This window comes from Metarhizium robertsii, assembly GCF_000187425.2.
Source record: "Metarhizium robertsii ARSEF 23 chromosome Unknown MAA_Scf_7, whole genome shotgun sequence".
NCBI classification, from domain to species: Eukaryota; Fungi; Ascomycota; class Sordariomycetes; order Hypocreales; family Clavicipitaceae; genus Metarhizium; species Metarhizium robertsii.
In genome coordinates, this window is record NW_011942215.1 from 1,449,906 (window position 1) to 1,471,914 (window position 22,009).

Sequence of the window (22,009 nt, forward strand, 5' to 3'; positions counted from 1 at the left end):
AGAAAGTGAGGAAGACGATTGGGATGAATAAAAACAGAAGCATGTTCAGCGAGACCGGAGACTCGATGTCTTGAAAAGGCAAGAGCAGATTACAAGGGTCGCCGTGTTCACTTGTCTAATGATGGCCGAGGTGCGGCTGGCTGCAGAGTCACGCCTCCAGTCAGTTCTCAGGTGGCATAACGCTGCACGTTGCCAGGTTCCACCTTGGAAATGGGGCTTCCGCCAACTCAACTAAAAGCACATTGATACATCGAACTGGAGTAAGTGGTATACTGTCTCGTAGCTCATGTATTAATAACGCTGTCCCGGTGTGTCGCTCTGCCGCTACTTCGCATAGCTAGCGGGTCATCTGGACCGGCCTTTGAAAGTTCCAATTTACATACGGCGTCTTGAGTGTCCCGGAAGTGAGCAATATGGACAATGAAGATGCAATTACCGTCCAGCTGGTGTGGCATATTTTGCAGGAATTCCGGCCAAAGGAAAAAAGAAAAAACCCTAATAACAAATTAAAAACAAAACTCACCCGTCGCGATTGATGCACGAAAGGGTTCCGCTTTGACTCGTCGACAGAAAATGGCAACGCTATGGTGTAGCTTTTTGATCGCAAGTACTACGTAAATCTGATAACGATTAAAACATCCATATTTCTCCGTCTCTTGTTTGGTTCAAAAATTCCGCCGAGGAGTGAGTGGGTATGAACGGGCACTCGCGGCCACGATCGGTCCAGTGACTCCAGTGACTCCAGTGAACCAGTATCCAAATCATGACACCAAAGAATGACGGTTGAAATGGATCGAGAGGGCCGAGTGTCGCAGCTTTCACGCTCTGCAAATGCTAACGTTTCGCATCATGCCCATTCATGGCGACGTGAGTCATCCCCGAGCGAGCGATACTGGCGCGTAGTCACATGGAGTGGCTCTGTTTTCGTTCCTTCCCCACCGGCGCAGCAACAAGGGCGAGGACGAACGTGGGATGTACGGAGTGTCCAGTCGTTCAACGAAACCACACAAAGGTCTGAAAAAATATGCAATTGACAGAAGGGCCTAGCCGCTCACTTTCGCCAATTTGACACCTACTCTTCATCCCGTCTTGTTATCTTTGAGAGAGTTAACATCGCATTTGACACTAGCCACGACGGCTCTTGAGCCATGTATCCTCAAAGCTGCCTGAAGCTCTCTACACCAATCCAACTTATCTCTATCAGGACATGAAGACGGTGTCACCAGCTCAACTTCAAGCTTTTCCAAGGCTTTCATTTGAGCCAAGCACCCATCGACCACCCATCGCTCAGCGATCCCATCAAGGGCGTCCGGCAAGCGGCTTTTCTCAAACAAGGCATCATTCGAGACGTGAATCAATACTCGCAGACCACGAAAATAGCTCGCCCAATTCGCACTCAGTATTCTCCATCTCTCGAAGCCGCTGTCGTCATGAAAATCTTTTAACTTTATTTCGATTCTTGCAAATCGCATGGCTCCGGCTTGCCAGGGTTCGAACACGTCAGTCAACAATGATGCCGCTGCAACTAGCCCGGACGAAAACCAATTCTCAAAAACAAACTCGTTGCTGTAGAATGGAATCTCCCTTGCTTCTGCGTATATGTGTCGATTTAGCACGAGGAGATTACTCGGGAGGCAGTTATAGAGCCGGTCTTGGCGGAGAAGAGTGGAAACGCAGATTTCGCGACCCTCTTGTAATAGATTCTCTTTGTCTTCAATCAAGATTGTAGACCGTGGCTGTCGCACAGGGAGGGGATATCCCGTGAGAGGTAAGTTCTTGTGCACCGGGCTTGCTTTATATACCCAGTCGTATATTTGGAGCCGGATCTCCACAGGCAGCGATAGTAGTAAACACGGCCCAGTATATTCATCGGTAAAGCAAACCGGTGATTTACTTGCCCGTTTCTTCAATCGGAGGTCAGGCTTCTTGTATGATGATTTTCCAAACGGCGAAACACGTGCGGACAGCAAAGCAGGCGGTATACTCGCAAATCCAACATCTAAACCTCCCAACGATGAACACGAATGTGGACCGGCCATCGTGTGCGATCAAATACACATGGAGCAGGTTTTACTCAAGGGTCGACGAAAGTAGACGAATCGTTGAATGAGGACCCCCTCCTCAAGAACTACCGCGATATTTGCAGTGAGGAGGGCCTTTAAGGCATCAAGGCACAATGGGCGGCCCATGGGATCAATGTCAGCCCTCGGATCGGAAGCCGTCGTAATACTCATGGTCACTGAATATAATCAACCGGCCTTGTTCAGAGTCTGAAGGGGGGTTTCACACACGGCAGACAGCCTTGAGCCACGTCGAGCTGACATCATCCTGTGGCCCGCGCCAGGTATTATTGCAGCCACCAAGTCACACGACATCCGTCAATACCGACGCAGCCGAAGGCCCCGACCTGCCCTTGTTTTGCAATGCAGAACCGTTGTACTTTGGCGCTGGATTTGTGACGCTGAGTGATGCATGTGCAAGACTGTTGCTGGTTTTTGCTGCAAATGGTCATCAGGAATGATGCGCGAGATACCTTGCAGAAGATGTATTCCCAAAATGATCCTCGGCCTTCCAGGCGTTGGCATGAATGTAACACCAAGTCATCTCAACCATGATGTCCCAGGCCGTCCAGAAAATCCCATCATCTACTGCATATCTTTCCAACTGCTTGCCTACCTAGGTAGGCACCTATATGTAGCTAGCGACGCCCATGGGTCAACATTATATTCTAACAAGACAGCTTTTTGCTGCTGCACTCCCCCCCTGCATGTCTTCTCGAGGGCTACAATTCCTCGTAAGTTATAAACATGTCGCTTGCAAAATTCAACGCAATATTCATAAGTCGTGACCCAACATCATGCTCGCTCCAGACTTGCCTTAGCATAGTCTCGCAGCCTCCTCACCCTCTTCTCCTAAGACGAAGCGACACCGTCCATTCTCTCAGGTGGTATATTCACACCCTCCAGCCCCCTCTTCACGCCCATCTTGCGCTCAAACTCGACGTTCCGCGGCAGCTCAAAATCCCCCCTCGCCCCAAACCACAACAGCGTCTCCGGCTCCGGCCCCCTGGGCACCATATTACCGCCCCCCTCACCGTCCTCATCCTCGTCCTCATCCTCATCCGCCTCGTCCTCGTCCTCGTCGCTCTCATCAAGACCCCTCCTCAGCCCCGTCCGAACACTGTCCACCCCTGCCTCCCTCTCCTCACGGGTATACACATCGCCCGCCTCATCGCGCACGTAGGCCGCAATCCGGCCCTGCGTCCACTCCCGCAGCTCGTCCCAGATCGCCTGCAGCTCCGCGACCCCCTCTGGCGTCGCGAGCCTCGCCGTCTCGCGCCCCTCGGCAACCAGCTCCTCCACGTCGGGCTCCAGCTTCTTGCGCAGCAACTGCGTCAGGATATTCTCCTGCGTCCGGCCGGGGTAGTTGGTCGACGGGTGGATGACCATTCGCGTAAACAGCTCCGCGTTGTCGTTGAGGCTCTCGAGGACGGACTGCAGGTTGCGCTGCAGGATCTGCGCAGAAGCCTGGAGGGACGAACTGTTGCCCGCTGCGGGTGAATATACGTGCACGTGAGGTTTCTGGGACATGATGGGCGCTGCGAGACGTACGGGTGCGGCAGGGGATTGCTTTTTAGAATGTCCATCTTCAGGCTCTGGATGCTGCTGGATAGTTGGGCTAGCCTTGCGACCGTGTGCTCCACGGACTTGAGCTCGTCTTCGTCCAGCGCCAGCGTCGCCATGGTGAATGTAGATACCGCCAGATAAAAGGCCGGTGAAGGTCAATTGGAGAATAGAGGTTGGTAGCGCGCGGATTGCTCGCACGTGTGTGGTGAGGAAAGCTGTGGAGAGGTGGTGGATCAGCTCTCTTTGCCGTACAATGTCGTCGCAACTGCGGGGACCCACATGGTTTTTTGAGTACAAAGCTGCTGAGCATTTGCTATGCAGCGCCAAACTCTGGAGAGCTGGGCAAAAGCCCTTCTACTTTAAAAAAAGGAGAGGGTGAAACGTGATAAGTTGTGACCAAGAAACAATTTTCCCGAGTGTTAATGTGCTAATTTTTGGTTGCTGCATCCCAATCTTGACTCAGCATGAACACGCCGAACACCACAGGCTAATTCGCGTTGGGTACCATCCTTGAAAAAAATCGCATTTTAACTCCTAAATGGCAATATCCATACATAACATACTGTCCGAGTTCATATCAATCATTCCCATGGCTGAGTAATAACTACCAGTTTCATAATAACATCATATCAGCATTTTGGACTTCGCAAAATTGATGCCCACCTGACCTGTTTCCTTCAGCTCAATTACGAGTTGAGTTGACCGCTTTAGAATCGTACCCGTTACTGTCCACAAAGGGGAAACGAGCACGGCGCTCCAGAGCATCCAGAGGGATAGTGGAGCGAATATACCTGGCTAGCCGTTAAAACGATGATTCTTGACTGGCGTACTGCCCAACCCAATATTACTTACTTCATTCTACCATCATCTAAGGGATCGAAATCCCAGCTTGTGAATGCGCCTTCTTTAAGGGCATCCCAAACAACGCGACGGCTGCGCTGAGACTGAAGAACCTGTGCTGTGATGGCGTCAAAATCCCACTTGGCCTTGGCCTCTGCGTCGTATTTTTCGAACAGCGCTTTAATTCCTTCTTCTTCAGCATTCTGTGGTGCAACCCTCACGAAGCGTGCCAAATTGTCAACTTCTTGGGGGTCCCGTTCCAAATTGTAGAATTGTGGCTCGTCGGCCGGGCAAGTGATATACTTCCAAGGTCCACGGCGGATCATCATCATTGGTCGGACAGTGCCTTCGCCAGTGTATTCAGCAAAGACAGTGTCATGGCCTTCCCTATTCTGAAGATGGGGTAACATGCTAAGCCCGTCCATGGGCAGATACGGAGCAGGCTTGGTGCCAATTAGATCGCAAATAGTTGGGAGCAGGTCAAGCGTTGACACATTTTGGCTGACGCGGTGAGGTTGGAACCACTTCGGGTAGTTGACCAGTAGAGGGACTCTAACAGATGACTCGAAATAGCTCATCTTGTACCACAGACCTCGCTCGCCCAACATGTCGCCATGGTCGCCACTGAAAATGATGATGGTGTTCTCGGCCAAACCAGCGTCTTCAAGAGTCTCGAGAAGTTTGCCAATGCAATCGTCCACGTAGCTGACGGAGCCGTAGTAGGCGCGCTTGGCTCTCTTAATTTGTTCGTCAGAAAAGTCCTGGTCCCAGAGGTCGCAGACTTTCAGTAAACGCTTGCTATGAGCATCGAGCTCCTCCTTGGGAATGCGGATCTTGGGCAGCGCAATATCTACGTCCTCATAGCGGTTCCAGTACTGCTTAGTGATGGTGTAAGGGTCGTGAGGATGAGTGAGAGAAACCTATATATAGAGAAAAATGTGTCTGTTAGCGTTGTCATAAAGGGCAAAAGACTTATCTGTTCCCTCAAGCTCCTTTCCAGCAGTTGACTCTTTTTTGGTAGCTCGCCTCATGTTGTCCGTTTGCGGGCAATGTGAACAATAAAGATCTTGCTTCGCCGGGAAAAGGGCCATCCTACTACCTATTTAAACATTCACTTACCGTCAAAGCAAACGGGCGCTTCTCCGGGCCTTCGCGGACGTGGTCCCACAGATACTGAACGCTTCGATACATGACCTCCTCATCATAATCCAGCTGATTGCTACGACCACAAGGGCCTGCCTGTAGAATTGAACTGGCATTGTGATACCATTCTAGACGAGTATCGGGTTCATCCCAGTTGACGGCCCAGCCAAAATCCCCGGGGTAGATGTCGCTCGTAAGACGCTGCTCATATCCATGAAGCTGATCCCCGACAAAGTGCATCTTACCTGCCAGAGTTGTCTGGTAGCCCTTGGAACGGAGATAATGGGCATAGGTAGGGATCTCGGAGTTGATTTGAGAGGCATTATCATAAGCGCCGATCTTCATGGGCAAAAGACCTGTGATCATACTCATTCGGGAGGGGGCGCACAACGGGGAAGGACAGTACGCAGAATCAAACTGTACAGAGGTGGCAGCGAGGCGGTCCAGGTTTGGCGTTTTGATCTGTGATTCTGGATTATACATCTTGAGCTGAGGGGCAGCCAGCTGATCAGCCATGATGTAGAGAATGTTGGGTTTCTCAGCGCTGCCCCTGGGAAGAGGTGCCGTCGTCTGAATGGTGTTGATATCGGGAGCCATGTTGAAATAATTGGAATAGCCTATTGTTCGAAAGGGTCTTTTAGGTCAGAATCTCTCAATCCCCCCCCGGTGCTCTCAGCTAGCTCTTTGATCACTGCTGCTGTTGTCTCTGAAGCTGCGGTCTTCTACTCATTAGTTCTTTGGAAGATTCACTTCAAGGATTGGCGGCTGGAACCAGAAGGAAATAGGTGTAAATCCGGAAAGGGAGCTCTCGTGATGTAGATGGCGACCAATACAGCAGAGGAGACTATATGACAACTCAGAGCAGAGCGCCACACAGAAAGAGGAAAATGGTGAGTTCTCTGATAAAAGGGTAGGTACGGAGTACAGCTACTGCGTTCCCTCCCAATTCCTTGACGTCCTTTCCACTAAAGGAAAAAAAAAACAAGAGACCCCAAAAGAATAAAGCTCAAAGGTAACAAGAAGACTGAAGTTCGGGCGGCAAGAATCTCAGTCCTTCTTACAACGGATGTAAATACAGACAGTGCTCCAATGTTTCGAATTAGCTCAAAAAAGTAGTCCAGTACAAGAAACAGTAATAGTAATAGCAATGCGTATGTGACAAGAACGACATGATGCCAACAAAAGCAGGAGAGAGGTGTGGGAGAGACACCGGGGCATTTATACTCTCTATCTCTTCTCCCTTTGCCAACCCGCCACTCGTATGGGAGCATCTCGCCGCACCCGGGGTCGTGGGCCTTTCCACCAACTCAGTTCTAACGCGGCGGGAACCCAAAGGGGGGAGGGGCAAATTCAATCCATTGCGGAGCCGGCTTTCGGGCGGGAGACATTGAGGTCCTTGGTGTGAGAAGGTGACTGATGGTCATGCCCGCGTGTGCAACCCCAGCTAAAAAGCATGTTGCTGAACGTATCCCGGGCATTCTGGGCTCCATCTATGCAAAGTAAAATGCAATAGGTGAAGGGTTCATGCCCCCAACGGGGCTTAGCTTGAATACGATGTGGTCTGGATAGTTGTCTCGCTACTGGTGCCCACCCCCGGCTTGAGACTCAACTCTCAATACGTATCACGTATTGTTGTCAACGCTGGTCCTTGACGAGTTTCGCGGTCTCGAACGGCTGTCCTAGTCAGGCTCTAACATCTGGCTGCCGCCTCCGACGCCATGATTGGAACCTCATTCCCCAGGAGAAATGAATGAACTGAGAACGCCATCAACAGCTGACCAACAGCCCCAACCCTGGAAGGTGGTCACATGGTGCCTCCCCAGCCAACTCGCACACAAGGCAGCAAATTGGGCATCGGAAAATTCGGCGGTGTGAACGACTCAACGACCCTCGACTGCGCTTGGCATTTCATAAAGAGGGAGGGCAGCAGAGGCGTGTGTGAGCTGGGGGTTCGAGAAGCCACAATACGCCTGTCTGGTGGAACTACTGCTTTGGGCGTCGACCTTGACTTGGTTGGTCCATGACTTTTTAGCGCCGGACAATGATGGTATGAAGCACAACCCTGGAACTGGGATTAGCAGCTCTTAAATCTCCTTGGCAGACTTGTGGATAGACCCCAGGTACGGCTCGAAGTCGTTCCAATCGGGTGTGCTCCGTACTGCCAGACAGACGGTAGTTCTGGCATTCGGGGCTGCGGAATCAAAGGGGCTGGTGTTGACGCAGTGGTGCCGTCCGTGACATCTGGATTGACTCGAAAGAGAGGCAAAGGACAATAATGTACAATACGTGGTGGGCACGAAATGGTGTGGGCGTGGCATGGCTGTTGTCAGGTTAGTGTTATTCCTATCCGAGTTGTTCTTGTGGTGGACTGAAGTCGTCGAGTGTCGAGGGTTTCCCCACGTACAAAGCATGTACAACAAAGTGCGGTGCGGCTGGGAAGGAACAGCGAGCCGGTGCCTTCCTGGCTTGTGTGCGACGAGCTGGACACTCTGACACCATGATGGACCGACCCCTTTTGTTGCATGTGGATTTCTGCCATGTAAGAAACTCTGCACTAGCATACGCTAGCAAAACTGTCATTGCTCCCTCTTCTCGCCGTCTTGATGCCGTCATCCTGCGATGTCGACATCGCCTTGACGGATGACACCATGGCTGCAAACGCTCCCTTTTCCGTGTCCGCGCCTAATCTAACGTCAATACTTAAAGTACGGGGCGGACTGCGGAGCACGCCAGAGCCGACAACTGGTTCAAGCCTGTTCCCACTTCAATGAGACATCCATTGGCGATGACACCCGGTCTCAAGTGCTCCTTTATTTTCGACCGCCCGGGTTGTCAACGAACAAACGACACGGCGACTAGGGCTCAGATGTCCAAACACCACCGAGACAAGCACGAGAATTGCACCTCTCGCATAATACTGCAGCATGCATAGATGGGCGCCTTGTCCCAAAGGACCCACGAGCCAAACAAGCCAGCGCTAAACAGCACCACATGCAAATACACCCTTGAACCATTCATGACACAAGGAGATCAACAACCACCCTGCCTGCCAGCTTTCTATCGGGTTTGGCAACCAACCACCACCCTCGACACGCTCGCCTCACCATCGCAGATATGCCGGCTTTACGTAAATCTCCCTGATACTACTAGTTAATGATGAGCCTGACCGAGCCGCCCGATATCCGTAGATACAGATCATCGCCCGGCACTTTGATCAAGACAGCTTGGAGATGTCAATGTTGGACAACAATCTCAGGCATGAAAACTTGGCACTGCAGCTGGCTGCTTATGACTAGCACTGCGTATGCTGAAGAGTATCAAAATAGTTTGTACAAGGCAATCGGATTCTTCAAATCATCTACATTGCACCCGGCAAAGCCAGTCCCAAGGCGCCTCAGCTATTCCATACCCATATTCATATTCACGTCCAGTCCAGTCCATCCATACAGTCCAACCCCAAACTAGCGCACCAAGATTACGCATTTGTCAAGATCCCTATCCTATGATATAAAACAGTAAAGGTTCTTGCATAGACGAAAATAACAAGCCAGCAAACACCGAACCATGCCCTTTCCTCCTGTTCCTATCGCTAACCATTACATATGCAAATTTAACGCAACGCCAACAGACCGCTCCATCAGTCCACATATTGATGCCTCCTCTTGGCGAAAGCATCATTACGTTCCGTAAAACTTCTTGTACACAAGATGCAGCAACAAGTTGACGTTCAACTTCAAGTTGCCCTCAAACAAGTTCATGAACTGATGAGATTCAAATTGCGCTTGCAACATGTCCTCAATAGGCACCAAGGCGCTCGCACCCGGCATCTGAATGTGGCCTCGTGATCCTTCAATGGCAAACACACCAACCTCGTCACAGGAAATGGTAATGTTGATCTTGTCCCATTCGCGGTCACTGAGGCCTGCCCAGGACACCAAAACGCCCTTCTCGGAGAGCGTTCTGGCGCTGTACTTGTAGCTTCCAAATTTGGGTACCCGACCACTTCGCTCAAGCTCACGTTGGTGGTTGTATTGCTTCGTAAATGGCAGGAGAAACTTCTTCTTCCTGTTTATGGTTTCAATCATTAGCAAAAGTCTTCAGGCCAACCTCACGGAAAGGAACCACACAAACATACCCCTTCTTGTTCTGCAATGTCACCATTGCCTGCTCAATATAATCATCATAGCTCTTCCTTTGTTGCTCAAGGTATTTGGCCTTTTCAGCTAGGTTGGTCAAAGTGAGCCGCACACCTTCTAGTTCTCGTTGTCTTTGGACCCTTCTGCGGCTCTTCGTTCGAATATCGCTGGCAATGGCGTTGAGAACGTCCTGGTAGTAATTTTGCTTCGAGATACGTCCCATCTGTTCTAGCCTCATGATATTCTCTAGCGCTGTACGCTTAAGTTCGTAGTAAGTCATCCTTGTTACGTCCACCATATTGGTGTCCGAGTAAGCCCCGCGAGTATTGCCGTCGTTTGAAAAGTCATCGTGCAGCACTGTTTGCCACTTCTCTTCGTCTTCCTCATAGATGGGTTTTACCAATATTTCTAGGAGATTGGCGCCAGTTTGGACCCGGATGATATACAGGACGCAGCGTTTCGTCTCCATAAAGAGTGACTTGACATCTTCCTCTGGATCTTGGACATTGTGGAGTTTGGGGGTTAGGAACATTTGGATATCGGATGATCCAGCCGCATTCATTTCGTTTTCATTGCTCTTTGCATTGCCCAAGTCCTGAATGATCTCTCGGAGAACATCATCCCTAGTTGGGCACATGAAAGGAAGCTCCGATGCCACTAAATTATGAATTGCAAAAACGTCAGTCATCTTTATGTACAGAGTCGGCTTATTCTTGGCATAGAGGTCGTTGAACTCATCGACGCCGAAGGTGCTTTCGGCATCTGCCACGGAGATCAAGTTCTGTAGGATTTGTCGCATGCGTTGGATAGAGTCTGTCACAAAGTTGTTCAGCGGTTGCAAATAAATGTTTTCGCCGCCAAATGGTCGCCCAGACGCAACCTGCCCGATAACCTTGGCTACCTCACTCAAGTTTCTTTTTTGGAGCGGGCTCAGTGACTTTTCGATAACACCCAATTGTTCTGGTTGGGTCAAGGCAGGCTGAAGGTAGAACTTCCAGATCCAGTTTGCCACGAGCTGAAGCAAGTTTTCTTGCGGCTCGCGGTTGAAGTGTTGACACAAGGCTTGAAACATCTGGCTGCTCAAGAACCGTAGACCGTATGGCATCTTATGGGCCATTTCTTCCAGGGACAGGAAGAACTGATCGCAAATCTCCCGCAAATCCCGTAGATGGTCGATGAATAGGCGCCTTGTCTCAGGATCCCTAATAGCCACCTCGCGTGGTACGTCAAGCGGTCGGAGGTCAGGGCGACCGGTCCGCAGCTCTTCGTTATTGATGGCAGACCGGTAGATTTGCATAGGGTCACTTTCCAAGTCAAGGGCGGGATCTTCGACGATATTATCGCGGATCAGTGGTCCCAATAAACTGCGCAGGTACTTGCGATCCCTAGGTGATCGAGTATAGTTACCCAATAACTTTGGCCAGAAATAGTTGCCTCGTATGTACTCTTGAATAGCTCGGCATCCTTCCACTTCCTCGCGAATAGCCCGGGCCACCAACTTCAAAAGATAGTACTCCTCGCGCCGCTTCTGCGCATAACCGAACAGACTCATGACGAGAAGCTCGATTCTCTTGTACTCCTTTTCCGATGTGCCCTGTTCGCGAAGGTGCTTGAACAGTCGAGCAAGATACTGTGGTTGCGTCTGCAAGCTAAAGAAGAGCTGTTGATATGACTCCAGCTTCTTGCGTGAGCTTTTATTGAGCGCCTTCAAGTCAAACTGATTGGCTGAAGTAATCGTGCTGTTGGCTAAAAGTCCCATCGAATTTCCGCCATAGTTGTGTTGATGTCGCACAACCTCATCGAGGGTGATCTTGTTCTTGACGAGAAGTGCAATTTTGATATCGAGCTGGTCGATGTATTGCTCCAACATCTCGTTCTGGCGCACTTGCTGGACAACGGTTTTTCGCATTCGCTCAAATTCAACTTCTTCATTGAAATCAAAGTCACTGTCATTGAGAAGGTGAACGAAGTTCTTTACCGCATTGACCGGGGGGTTTTTTCCAGTGGTCAAACTTTTGTATGCTTCGCCTTGCACTTTGGCGCGAACAAAGCTCTGGATCTTGATGACTTTCTTCATATTTTCGTTGAAATAACGCTTCTTTTCCTCGAACTTCGCTCGCACCATAAATCCCCTTGTGGCAGCTTGCAAAGCCACGATGGATTCCTCCTCTTCCTCAAGTTCCGTGAGAAGATCGTCGACTCCTGCGCGAGTCATCATTGCCTTCAGAATGGCCTGGAATTCTGCTGTAGCTTCATTATGGGACTTGAGTTCATCCAGGAGCGCATGGTGTTGATTCCGGCCAATGTAGCCTCGGACTTGTGCCTGCAGTCCTGTGATCCGAGCCTCATGTCGATTGAGTTCCTGTTGCAAGGCAGCGACCTTGAGTCTTTCCATCATTCCTCTAGCGCCCGATTGAAGAGAAAGAATTTCCTCTTTGCTTTCCTCTAGAGCGTCTAGTTTTCTCGCAACTTCACGTCGCACAGCGCCTGCCCTTATCACTGCCTGTAGTTTACCGATATTGAGCTCGTGTTTCTGGGCTTCGACCTTATATGCTTCCTGCTTTTCCCGCACAAGCTTTCCTCGAATCGCACCTTGGAGTGCCTCCCATTTTGGACCGAGGGCACGCAGCTGCTGCTGCTCACGGTCGATCTGAGTCCTGGTCAGCAGAGCCCTCGCAGCAGCTTGTAAGCTGGCAACCGTGCCAGCCTGTCCTCCCAATAACTGAAGATCCTTGCTGATTCTGGCTCTCAACCCCATTCCACGAGCAAGAGCCTGAAGTCTCTCAACGTGGCCCGAAGTCTTTTTCGTCTCCTGCTGTTGAGCAGCCAGATTCTTACGGACCAGGAAACCCCTGGAAACTGCCTGAATCTCCCGGACAGGCCCCTTGCAACCGTCCAAGGAATACAATAAGTCTCGTACCTCGTCACGGACCTGGTTGGCTCGTATCATGCTCTGAAGCTCTAGAATCTCCGGCTCATGAGCTTTCCAAAAAGCATCACTCTTCCTCAATCTCTCCCTGACCAAAAATCCTCGCGCCGCACTTTGTGTCAAGGTGGCAGAACGTCGCATCTGGAGCCGATAGCTCATGATTTGGCGGGTGAAATCGCCACGAATACGGGATTGTAGGTCAATCAGCCAATGCTCCTCGTCCCAGAACTGCTGCATCTTATTGCCAAGTCGCAACCGAAGCAGGGCCCCACGTATTTGAGCCTGCAGATCGACTATTGATTCTTCGTTCTCCCCTAGCTCGCGATCGATGCGCTCTTCTTCCGTTTCAACAGGCTCGGGCTCTGGTACGCCAAAATCGGCGCCCATATTACCAAAACTGGGCATGTTAGCTCCCAGCATATCTAGACCTTTTTGCATCGCCTCCAATTCGTGGTGTTCAAACTCAAGTTGACCAACAAGGTTGCCGATTCGGAAGTCGACTATGCCCTTGCGGAAAAGTAGCCAACTTAATGCATGGACACAGTATATGACCTTTGGTATGTTCTTCTTCTCGTAAAGATCAATGAGTTCGAATCGGAAAAGATCGGGAAGTTCAACTTCGTCGAGATATCTGAAAAAGATGGCAATATTATCCGAGTGGCGGAATTGAAGTTTCGGATGGTGGAATACTCGAAAGTGTCTCTGAGGATTCAGCGCTTCGACGACGTTGGCTAGAGTGACCCCGTCCCGCAAAGCCTCCTCCAGTTCAACAATAGGTGGGAGAGTCTTTTGCGTGACATCTTCTATCCATTCTTTGGCTTCTCCTATGTGACAAAGATACTCATAAGCCTGGAGGAACTGACGCTGCTTATCCATCCAGTTCCGGCCCTCCCATCCATAGCCGCCGGATTTGGCGCTGCGAGAACCAGTGTGCTTATCGGTACGCTGTAGTCGGCGTCGTCCACGTAAACCAACCACCTCTTGTGCAGACGACGTGATGGTGAAGTCTTCTGCAACATCAGACTCAGCCAGTCGAGATAAGGTACGCAATTCACGGGTGGTAGATCGTCCAAGCAGCTCGAGGTCCGGGCGGCCGATGTGTGTGGTGTGAGATCCCTGAGGCGAGCTACCATGCGGCATGGGCGTTTTGGCTTGAAGAATTGAGTCGGATCGGGTCAACAGCATCGAGTTAGGCCTCATGGGCAACGGTCGTGGTGGTGATGTGGGCGGTGCTGCCGGGCCGTCGTATTGGCTGAGGGATAGCTTGCCAATATCGATGCTCTGTCCACGATCATGTCGAAGAGAACTTCGAGGTGAAGCACCCTGAGCTGGAGATCTGGGGGACGTCGTCGGCGCCTGGGGCAGAGGCCGAACAGACTGACGAGTTGGGGTCGCTGGGGGATTTGCTGGTCCCGTATTGAAGCCGTTCATTGCCCCTGCTTCAAAGGTTCGTGCCCGAGCGAGGACATCGCTTTGGCCACGCTTGTGCTTGCGGCCAGCGGGAGAGCCGTGGTCGCTCGATGCCGATGTGTATTGCGTGACGTTGCTGCGGTCGGATGTGGAGGAGTAGCCCGAAGATGCGGATGACGAGGTGGTTGAAGGGAAGCGATTGATGTTGGAGATGCTGGTAGATATGTTGTTATGCGTGAAGCTGGTAGGAGGTGCGAGGTCGGCGGTGCGCGACTGACGCAGACGATGAGATTGGAACGACATTGTCTGGATGTCTTGCTCCCTCTCCGGGCGCGCGAAAGTGAATACACGCTGCTAGCTATATCTTGTATGTTCCGACTCCTATGACAGACTGCACATCATTTCGGAGGGTTTCGAGGATGGAATGGAATGTTGAGGCGGCCGCCCAGCGGGAAAACAAAGCTCTCAAATTCGGCCTCAAGATGGCAGGTCCTGAGACATGCGCTTGCGCAAATGTACAACAAGAAAGCAAATGCAGGCCGGAGAAAGAAATATCAGCTGTAAGAGAAGGGAGGCTGTTTCAGCGGCGAAAGGATTCTGTCGTAGCCGTGTTGGATGCTCGGATGCGGGATACAAAAGCCAGCATCACTGACCGTTGACAAAAGCCTCGGGCCTGATGAAGAGGCCTGGCCTGAAAACAAGCAGGAACTAAGATGGTTTGATAATATCAGGCAGTGCAAGCCTGCAAGGTCAAGCTCTGCGGGGTTCCTTTCTCCGGGAGCCTATTCAGTTGCGTTTGGTGGTCAGTGATGGTAAACAAACATGCGGGCCAACCACCCAGCAACGCGAAGGGCTTCGCTGTGATTGGTTAGATATGTGTGCCGTGGGACACCGCCCCACCTCTACCCTGGGTTTAGACCTAGATCGTACCAGAGCAACTATGACGATACCGCCATATCCCATCACACGTGCTAGAACTGCTTTGATATTGTACGATGCTGAGGCAGCAGGACTTTGTATGTTTGGCTGAAACCTAACTCCTGGTCGCTGGCAATGACGCTTTCTAAGGTCGCTAGAATATTTCCTAGGTTAGAAATTAGAGTTTCTCACTCTCTCGTGTTGTAAAATTGGCAGTTGGGTATTATTTCCGCGCCCACTATTGTTGGATTGGGCTGCAGGCGCATTTGGCCACGATGCGTCTCACTGCATCGAGATATCGTCAGGAGACGGCACTTGGCCCGATGGATAAAGCGCCTGGCCGTGTGCATCGGCGTACTCCGTACCTACCAGGTGCTACCCGGTATCTGCTACGGTAGGCACCTACTTACCTAAGGTAAGTATAGTATCTGTAGTTCACCACATTGAACATTGAACTCTCTGGGTCCCCAACATCCGACCAGCCAACTCCTGCCGAAAACCGCCCGCCTTGCCAGCCAAGCTGTTGTGGCATCCATCAAAGTCGTCCATTCACTAGTATTACTGCCACGAACACATGCATCCGACTACAATTGCAATTTAGTCTGGCCTGTTCCGTCGCACACCTCGAAGTGCAACATCTGCGGCACTTGGAAAGCGAACGAATACTGTCGAGAGGGAGCCGCATGTACAGCACCAAGACTTACACAGGCTCACAACTTTGGATTGACCCATCAATGCCACAGACACGCGGGTCTACAGGGCCTCTAGGTAAGATGTGGTGACGTCTACTGGTCAATTGCACACCAGGCCATGGGTCTCCTCCGCCCTCTCCATGGTACCTTTCTTATCAATCTTTCTAACACCGCCTTGAATTGGACCAGCTTGCGCGTCTTCTAATTCCGATTGTCCGGGGAGGGGGCCGGATAAAGCCTCAAGACCTTGAGGCTGAATACCCTCGCCTGGCCGCCACTCTATACCGTTTTGGCACCAGACACCATCTAAGACTTCCAAAGAGCGTCCTAGCCTGTTCACCAACACATCGAGGCAGGCATTCAGCACACAGCATAGCGTTACCCGATTGCTCGAATTCTCGAATTGGGGTTCCTTATTATGAACACTTTTTTTGGTTCTATGTTCTGTCCGACCATGTTGATGCACTTGTTCGCTCGGTGGGGGGGAGTGTAGGGTCCTTCGGTCTGAGGCGTTCGATTTTGTTCCATAAAAGGAAACTACATATGTAAAGATCAACCAACAAACGTGGTCTTGCAGCCGGCAAGATCGGCACACCCCTGGACACATGCCAGTGCATGCCAGGTACATTTATATGGTCACAAATGCAAACAATTTTATTCCACTCGTGCAGCAGCCTTTGTGCAACGGCATATTGATTGCGTAGTACTCGCCCGCACGGCCGCAAAACCGAGACTATTGCGCGGCCTGGATCAAAAGGAAGACCCATTTGGAACGTATGTACTCCGTATGTACAATATGTGTAAGGATCGGTCACCGGCATCAACAGCTTTTTCCCGTTCCGTACTCAGAGAAATAGGACATGAATTGCTCGCTCACGCCTGACCAGGTACCTGACCATCAGGATTGATATTAAATATAAATGTATTACAAGATACTACAGCCCACTCCTCCTTCAATTACCTACCCGTAGGTAGGCTATCCCGATTACAAGGCAAAGAGTGTAGTCTAATGCTTACTATTGCCGCAGCCTGCATTTCTCACCACGAGGGATGATGGAAAGCACCCATTCTGTTGACATCCAAACCACCATACATGTCCCCCTTAGCCCATAAACCACTTACAATTCATCACACGCCACATCAGCTCGTAAAATTAATCAATCAATTCATAATAATAATGCAACACATACTCAATTTCTTTCTAACCTTTCTCGCCAACACGCCGCCAAACAAAAGCCCGCTAGTCCTAGCGCAGAGGACGCGTATGCTTTTTTGCCGACTCCAGATGTTTCCCAGAAAACGCCACATTTCAGCTTAGCCTTTTTCCAAGGCACATCCCAGTTTGCGTTTGTGCCGCTCCCAGCCTGTCTACTCTTTTCTGCCGCTGCGGCGCCGACGCCGCTGAACTTGCTTATACGCAAACACACGAGCAAACCTTGATGTGAGCATTAAGCATCAGCTGTAGCGGATCATGTGATTTTTCGATGCGCTGAGCCGTGTTTTCCCAGCCATGCCTGCAACATCTTGTGAGATGGAATGTAGATGACGCCACTGTGGCATTGTAATCCAACCCTCAACGCCATAATGGGAAGCTTTGAGAAGCCCTGTCTCGTATAGAATGAAGCACGAGGGGCCACTCACTGTACACAACACGCTGAGACAGGTTACAATGGCTCACGACGCACCGCATTGAAATGTTGAGATTGATGTTGATTTGCTTCCCTGCTTCTTCTTCAAGAAAAACGCTTAATGATGAACAAAACTACCATATCCTGGAAGTATTACAATGCCCCGGCGCACAAATTCACTGTGCTTATCGTACCGGCGGTCATGTCCCAACGCCAAAAGCCCATCTTGACGTGATTATGCACCTCTTCCCTCTAACGTAATAATAACCCAATGTAGCCCGATTCCCGGCGATGCTAATATTTATATGTGGCTGGTATGTAGAGCCCGGGAGGATATATACGCCGCGCAAGTCTCCAGTATCTCGTGATGTGCTGTAAAACGTGCTCGCCTCGTCAGAGCAAGAATATATGCTATGATGGGGGTGGATCACTCTTGTCCACTCCTTCCCCATGCCCAAATCTCACCTCTTCCTGTCGGCGGTTTCGGTCATCTAAAAAGAAACATTGAATCAACTGGGTATCTTCAAACAAGAACATAGCACTTCGCACTACCTGGGATTTTGGCCGACAGGTATATATTGCGGTTGTTGCTTCCTCTTCTTATTGTCCAGTTCGGCCTTGCTGTAGATGCCAGCGCCAACCATTGTGACAGCCATGCCTGCCCCATTCAGCAGATCGACGCTGACATTAAAGAGAAAGATTCCAATCAAGACGGTAAGACACTGCTTCAGGTTGCCGCACACCGTCATTGTCAGAGCACCGGCAAGCTTGTTGGTATTGAATGAGGAAATGTTGAGGAGGAATGCAAGGAAACCATTTCCTGTTAGCGATGCGATCGAGGTCGGTAGAGAAATATCTCCAGAGGTTACAAGTTCTCGGAAGCCACCAACTTCTCCTGTCGCAGTAGCACACGCCAGGGCTTGCAATGCAGCCAAGGGTGACATACGCATGAGAAATTCTACCGGAGGCAATGCCAAGGAGCCAGTCATGAATCGGTTCGTCACAACGGTCTAGGTTTTCAGTTAGCTGTAAGGGAGCCTGCTGCTGTGGAACATTTAGGTGACATACCTTGACAGCAGCCAAAATCACTCCCAATATGGTCAGGAGGAAGCCGGCATCGGTGAATGTCATCTCGCCGGCCGTTGTCATGGCGGCGCCAATGATTAACGGTACGAGAGAAAGGTACGTCATGTAGCTATAAGTACGACCATACCAGGTGCGATAAATGAGGATGGTGAAGATGGGGCACAGCATGCGCATTGTTTGGTAAAACGGAACGGATACCATAGCGAGAGACAAGTTGGACACGGCAATGTTGGCGGTAAATAATGCGCTAAAAGCGACGAGAGCTAAGTTTTCGCGGCGTCCCAGGCGCGATAGTTTGAAATAGCCCAGCTGCAACATGGCATAGGTTCCCATGCTGGCAAAGGAGGCGTGGAGACATGTAAGTAGCCATGGGAAATGGAACTGCAAGTTTGAGCCATCAGTCGTTAGCACACAGGTCAAGCAACATGTAAGTGCCAAAGCACAAGAGCAATAAAAGAAATAGAAATGAAACTCACCATGCCCAACACTAGCTTGTTATAGAGAGTCAGAAGCAAAGAAAAGAAGAAGTACGTCCCCAGCCATGTAAACTTGATTGTGCTGGGAATTGAGTATTCGTGATCCAAGTTCTGGTCCCGCGATGTCTCTGAACGTCCTGCACTGGCTTCGACGTCTTCCTGGCTCGAACGCTTGGAGTCATCGTTCTCTCCTTGTGAGAGGAGGCGAACAGGTTCGTCGCTATTCCTCTGTGACATGATGCTTTAATTTCGTTTGGGTAAATAAGAAAATTCGATAGGTGATGGTAGTCGAAGGCGATGAGTGGACCAGGGCCTTCGGCTGCCAAATTTGCGAATTGTGTTATGATGGCGGGAGCATAGTATATTCGGCGCCAGCCTGGAATAAGATTGCAGCCCAATCTGAAAGTCAATCAATGGTATGGCCCTTCGAAGAAGAGTATAAGAAGCGATAGATCGGAATGTCGTGGCGCAGCAAGTTTCGGATCCAGGGATACAGCGGCCGTCAACTGGGGCACTTCTAAGGCAGGAGTAGAACCAGCGAAATAGATAGACCAACAAGAAAAGTAAAACCAGGAGCGCAACAATCACAGAATAAGGTAGAGAGCGTAGAGGGAGACCGGAGCAGAGACTCCCACAAAGAAAAACCGAATCAATGGCACAACAGGCCTAGTGGGCAAAGAAAGAAAAGAAACGAGGGTGATTGCGCGGCCAGGAGGAGGTAAAGAAGAGAAGTGGTCAACTGGTAGGAAACCCAGCTGTATGCGGTGACAAGGTGCAGTGGCTTTACCCGAGCGCTTGAGCGCTCAAGTGGACATGGCTGAAAGTCTGGTCACAAATAGGCAGAGATGGCAGCACAGCGGGATGGGTATCGCGCGCATGTGTAGTGGTCATTGTTAGAGGGGGTGTGGCACTAATGGTCATTCAATCTTCAAATCTGGCTGTCTTTACGAACGCCAATGCTTGGTGATGGCCTACCAAACCCGCTAACTGATGCTATGCTGAGCCCAATCCCGGAGCGGAGTGGGTACGAGTGCGCGAGAGGCGGAGAAGGGGGTGCGATGCAGCAGTTTGCGTGGCCAGCTGGGAAGGAGCGCTGGAGGCACTGGGGCAGGTTCCAGGGGGCGGCACCAGACCACTTACAAACTGCACGTTAGGGCGAGGTGCCAGCCAAGTCCAGCCAGGTGTCAGCTAAATTATCCACCAGTTATTAGTTCATATTAACTGGCGCCGAAGGCCCGCCCGGTCTTGGCAGCTGACATGGAGCTTGTAAACCTTCAATCTTCAGACACTCAGTGGTGCAACTTGCAAGGGGCGCCTCCGACGGAAAAGACCAAGAAACGAAGAGACGAAATACATTCCGACATTGTCACGACGGTGGACTCGAACGGCAGTCAAGAGACCACGTCATCCTCGTTTGGGCTACCACAGGAGCCGGAGTACAGGCAAACTGCATAATAGCACGACTCGATAAAACGATTTGGTTGACTCTGTGTTGGAAACAACACGAGACCACAATTCCACCAGCTTGGATTTAACAGTTCAGCTGCAAAGTTCTGTAGACCGGGCAAGTACAGGGGGTAGCCAAGGCAACTCCAAAGATGCACGACACATCGGTCAACTACGAAAAGACAAACGATCAAAGGAACAAACCGAAATTCGTTTATACCCTTTTTTTTTTTTGAGGTTGCCGCCGAGGTCGCCAGGCCAGCTTCCTAAGGTTCAGTATTACGTACGAGTACCAACTAACTAGCAATCAACAAGCACGCCAGCAATCGAGAGACCCAGTGCCACCATGGTGTTTGATGTGCCTATACATACCGCATTTGGCTGACAGCGGAAAATAAGCGGCCCTGCTTCGACTTGGAACGAGAATACACATCGATTTTGCTTGCAAACAGTCAAAGAGAACATCAACCAGCCTCTCGTCTCTGTTACTGCTTGTACTTGCAGGTAATCAGTTGTCCATGGCGAGTGCTAGGTATTCAGCTCTAACAACAATCAGCATCGCTGGTACTCCGTAATGTGGAGGGAGTTAAAAGGGATAGGGCTCTCCGCAAGGGCGGCATGCTGTTTGACTGCCCTTCTCGTCCAAGCCCAAGCGTCCCTCTCCACCTGGCTCTTGGTAAGCTTAGTATTAGACTGCCTCTCTCCCTTCTTATCCTTGCAAAGAAATCCCAAAGCCCGTTGAGCCATGTGTGTATATCACGCAAGCCAGGTTATGCCATGTGCGGTACGGAGTGAGGACGACGAACCACTCATTGCTCCGTCTCACTTGTACCACAGTAAATATGGCCATCATTTCTTCCCAGAAGCTCAACAGATTTGGGGCATAAGGAGCGAACACTTCGCGCCCCGTGTGTAAAATAGCATCATATCAACATGCTCGTCTGGTGTGGTGGAGACGTACCGCACAAATTAACAACTCCGCATAAGATACTAGTCACAATGCCACCTACAACAAAACATGGAGTGTCGAGATATCGCAATAAAGCCATAAATTGGACAGCGAAATGACCAAAACCTTAATCGTTAACCGCTCCCGGGGTGACTGGAGCCTCACTGGCACTGCTGAAACTGTTTTATCCATGACCCGACGGGGTTCGGAGTCGGCTGTGGTGTTTTGTCTGGTGCACATGTACGCGCCAAGTTGTTCGCCAAGACGGCCATGATGAGGCCGTGTCTTGCGTCGTCCCGAATTCAATGCGATAGGTTCTGCATCGAAGGCTGGTGTCTTGGCATGTTTGCAGACCTCGTACAAGTACAACTACAAACGGCGTCTGTCTCTCTATCCGCCTGTTATCTGTAGGATTCGGAGTACGGGGCTTGGGAGTCAGGGACTCGAGGCAGAATGTTGGCGCTTGGCGAATGGATAATACCAGGTATCACGTACAAGGAGCCGCGACAGCCGACACAGTTTGTGCAGATTCTGTGGGAGGTTTCCCAAATGCCAAGAAAATGAAAAATGCCCCCTTCCCCCTGCCATTTCAGAGAGTGAAGCATCAGAGACTGCTTGGCGACGGGGGTACGGTGTAGCAACGCAGTATCGTGAGAACAGGGCTTCCTCAATCCACAACCAACAACCAAATATTTCGCCACGAACCGGATGTCTTTGCAATATCCCGCAG

At 50.7% G+C, this 22,009-nt stretch overlaps 5 protein-coding genes across 5 annotated transcripts; all 5 read right to left on the reverse strand.

Moving 5' to 3' along the window:
* Positions 1 to 1,079: 1,079 nt before the first annotated feature.
* Positions 1,080 to 2,039, reverse strand: MAA_11404 (Fungal transcriptional regulatory protein; the record flags this gene model as incomplete). The annotated part of the gene is made up of 1 exon (XM_011413398.1): positions 1,080 to 2,039. One exon carries the CDS (start codon positions 2,037 to 2,039, stop codon positions 1,080 to 1,082), a length of 960 nt encoding a protein of 319 aa, XP_011411700.1.
* An 873-nt stretch (positions 2,040 to 2,912) lies between these two features.
* On the reverse strand, positions 2,913 to 3,742 carry MAA_00530 (sulfatase; the record flags this gene model as incomplete). The annotated part of the gene is made up of 2 exons (XM_007818528.2): positions 2,913 to 3,540; positions 3,612 to 3,742. 2 exons carry the CDS (start codon positions 3,740 to 3,742, stop codon positions 2,913 to 2,915), a joined length of 759 nt encoding a protein of 252 aa, XP_007816719.2.
* Positions 3,743 to 4,308: 566 nt separating this feature from the next.
* On the reverse strand, positions 4,309 to 6,206 carry MAA_11405 (Aromatic prenyltransferase, DMATS type; the record flags this gene model as incomplete). The annotated part of the gene is made up of 3 exons (XM_011413399.1): positions 4,309 to 4,417; positions 4,479 to 5,386; positions 5,586 to 6,206. 3 exons carry the CDS (start codon positions 6,204 to 6,206, stop codon positions 4,309 to 4,311), a joined length of 1,638 nt encoding a protein of 545 aa, XP_011411701.1.
* A 3,080-nt stretch (positions 6,207 to 9,286) lies between these two features.
* Positions 9,287 to 14,387, reverse strand: MAA_00529 (RasGAP protein; the record flags this gene model as incomplete). Its single annotated transcript, XM_007818527.1, has 2 exons — positions 9,287 to 9,674; positions 9,745 to 14,387. The coding sequence occupies 2 exons, from the start codon at positions 14,385 to 14,387 to the stop codon at positions 9,287 to 9,289; spliced, it is 5,031 nt and encodes a 1,676-aa protein (XP_007816718.1).
* A 3,483-nt stretch (positions 14,388 to 17,870) lies between these two features.
* Positions 17,871 to 19,121, reverse strand: MAA_00528 (Drp1p; the record flags this gene model as incomplete). Its single annotated transcript, XM_007818526.1, has 3 exons — positions 17,871 to 18,332; positions 18,391 to 18,789; positions 18,885 to 19,121. 3 exons carry the CDS (start codon positions 19,119 to 19,121, stop codon positions 17,871 to 17,873), a joined length of 1,098 nt encoding a protein of 365 aa, XP_007816717.1.
* Between the last annotated feature and the right edge of the window lie 2,888 nt (positions 19,122 to 22,009).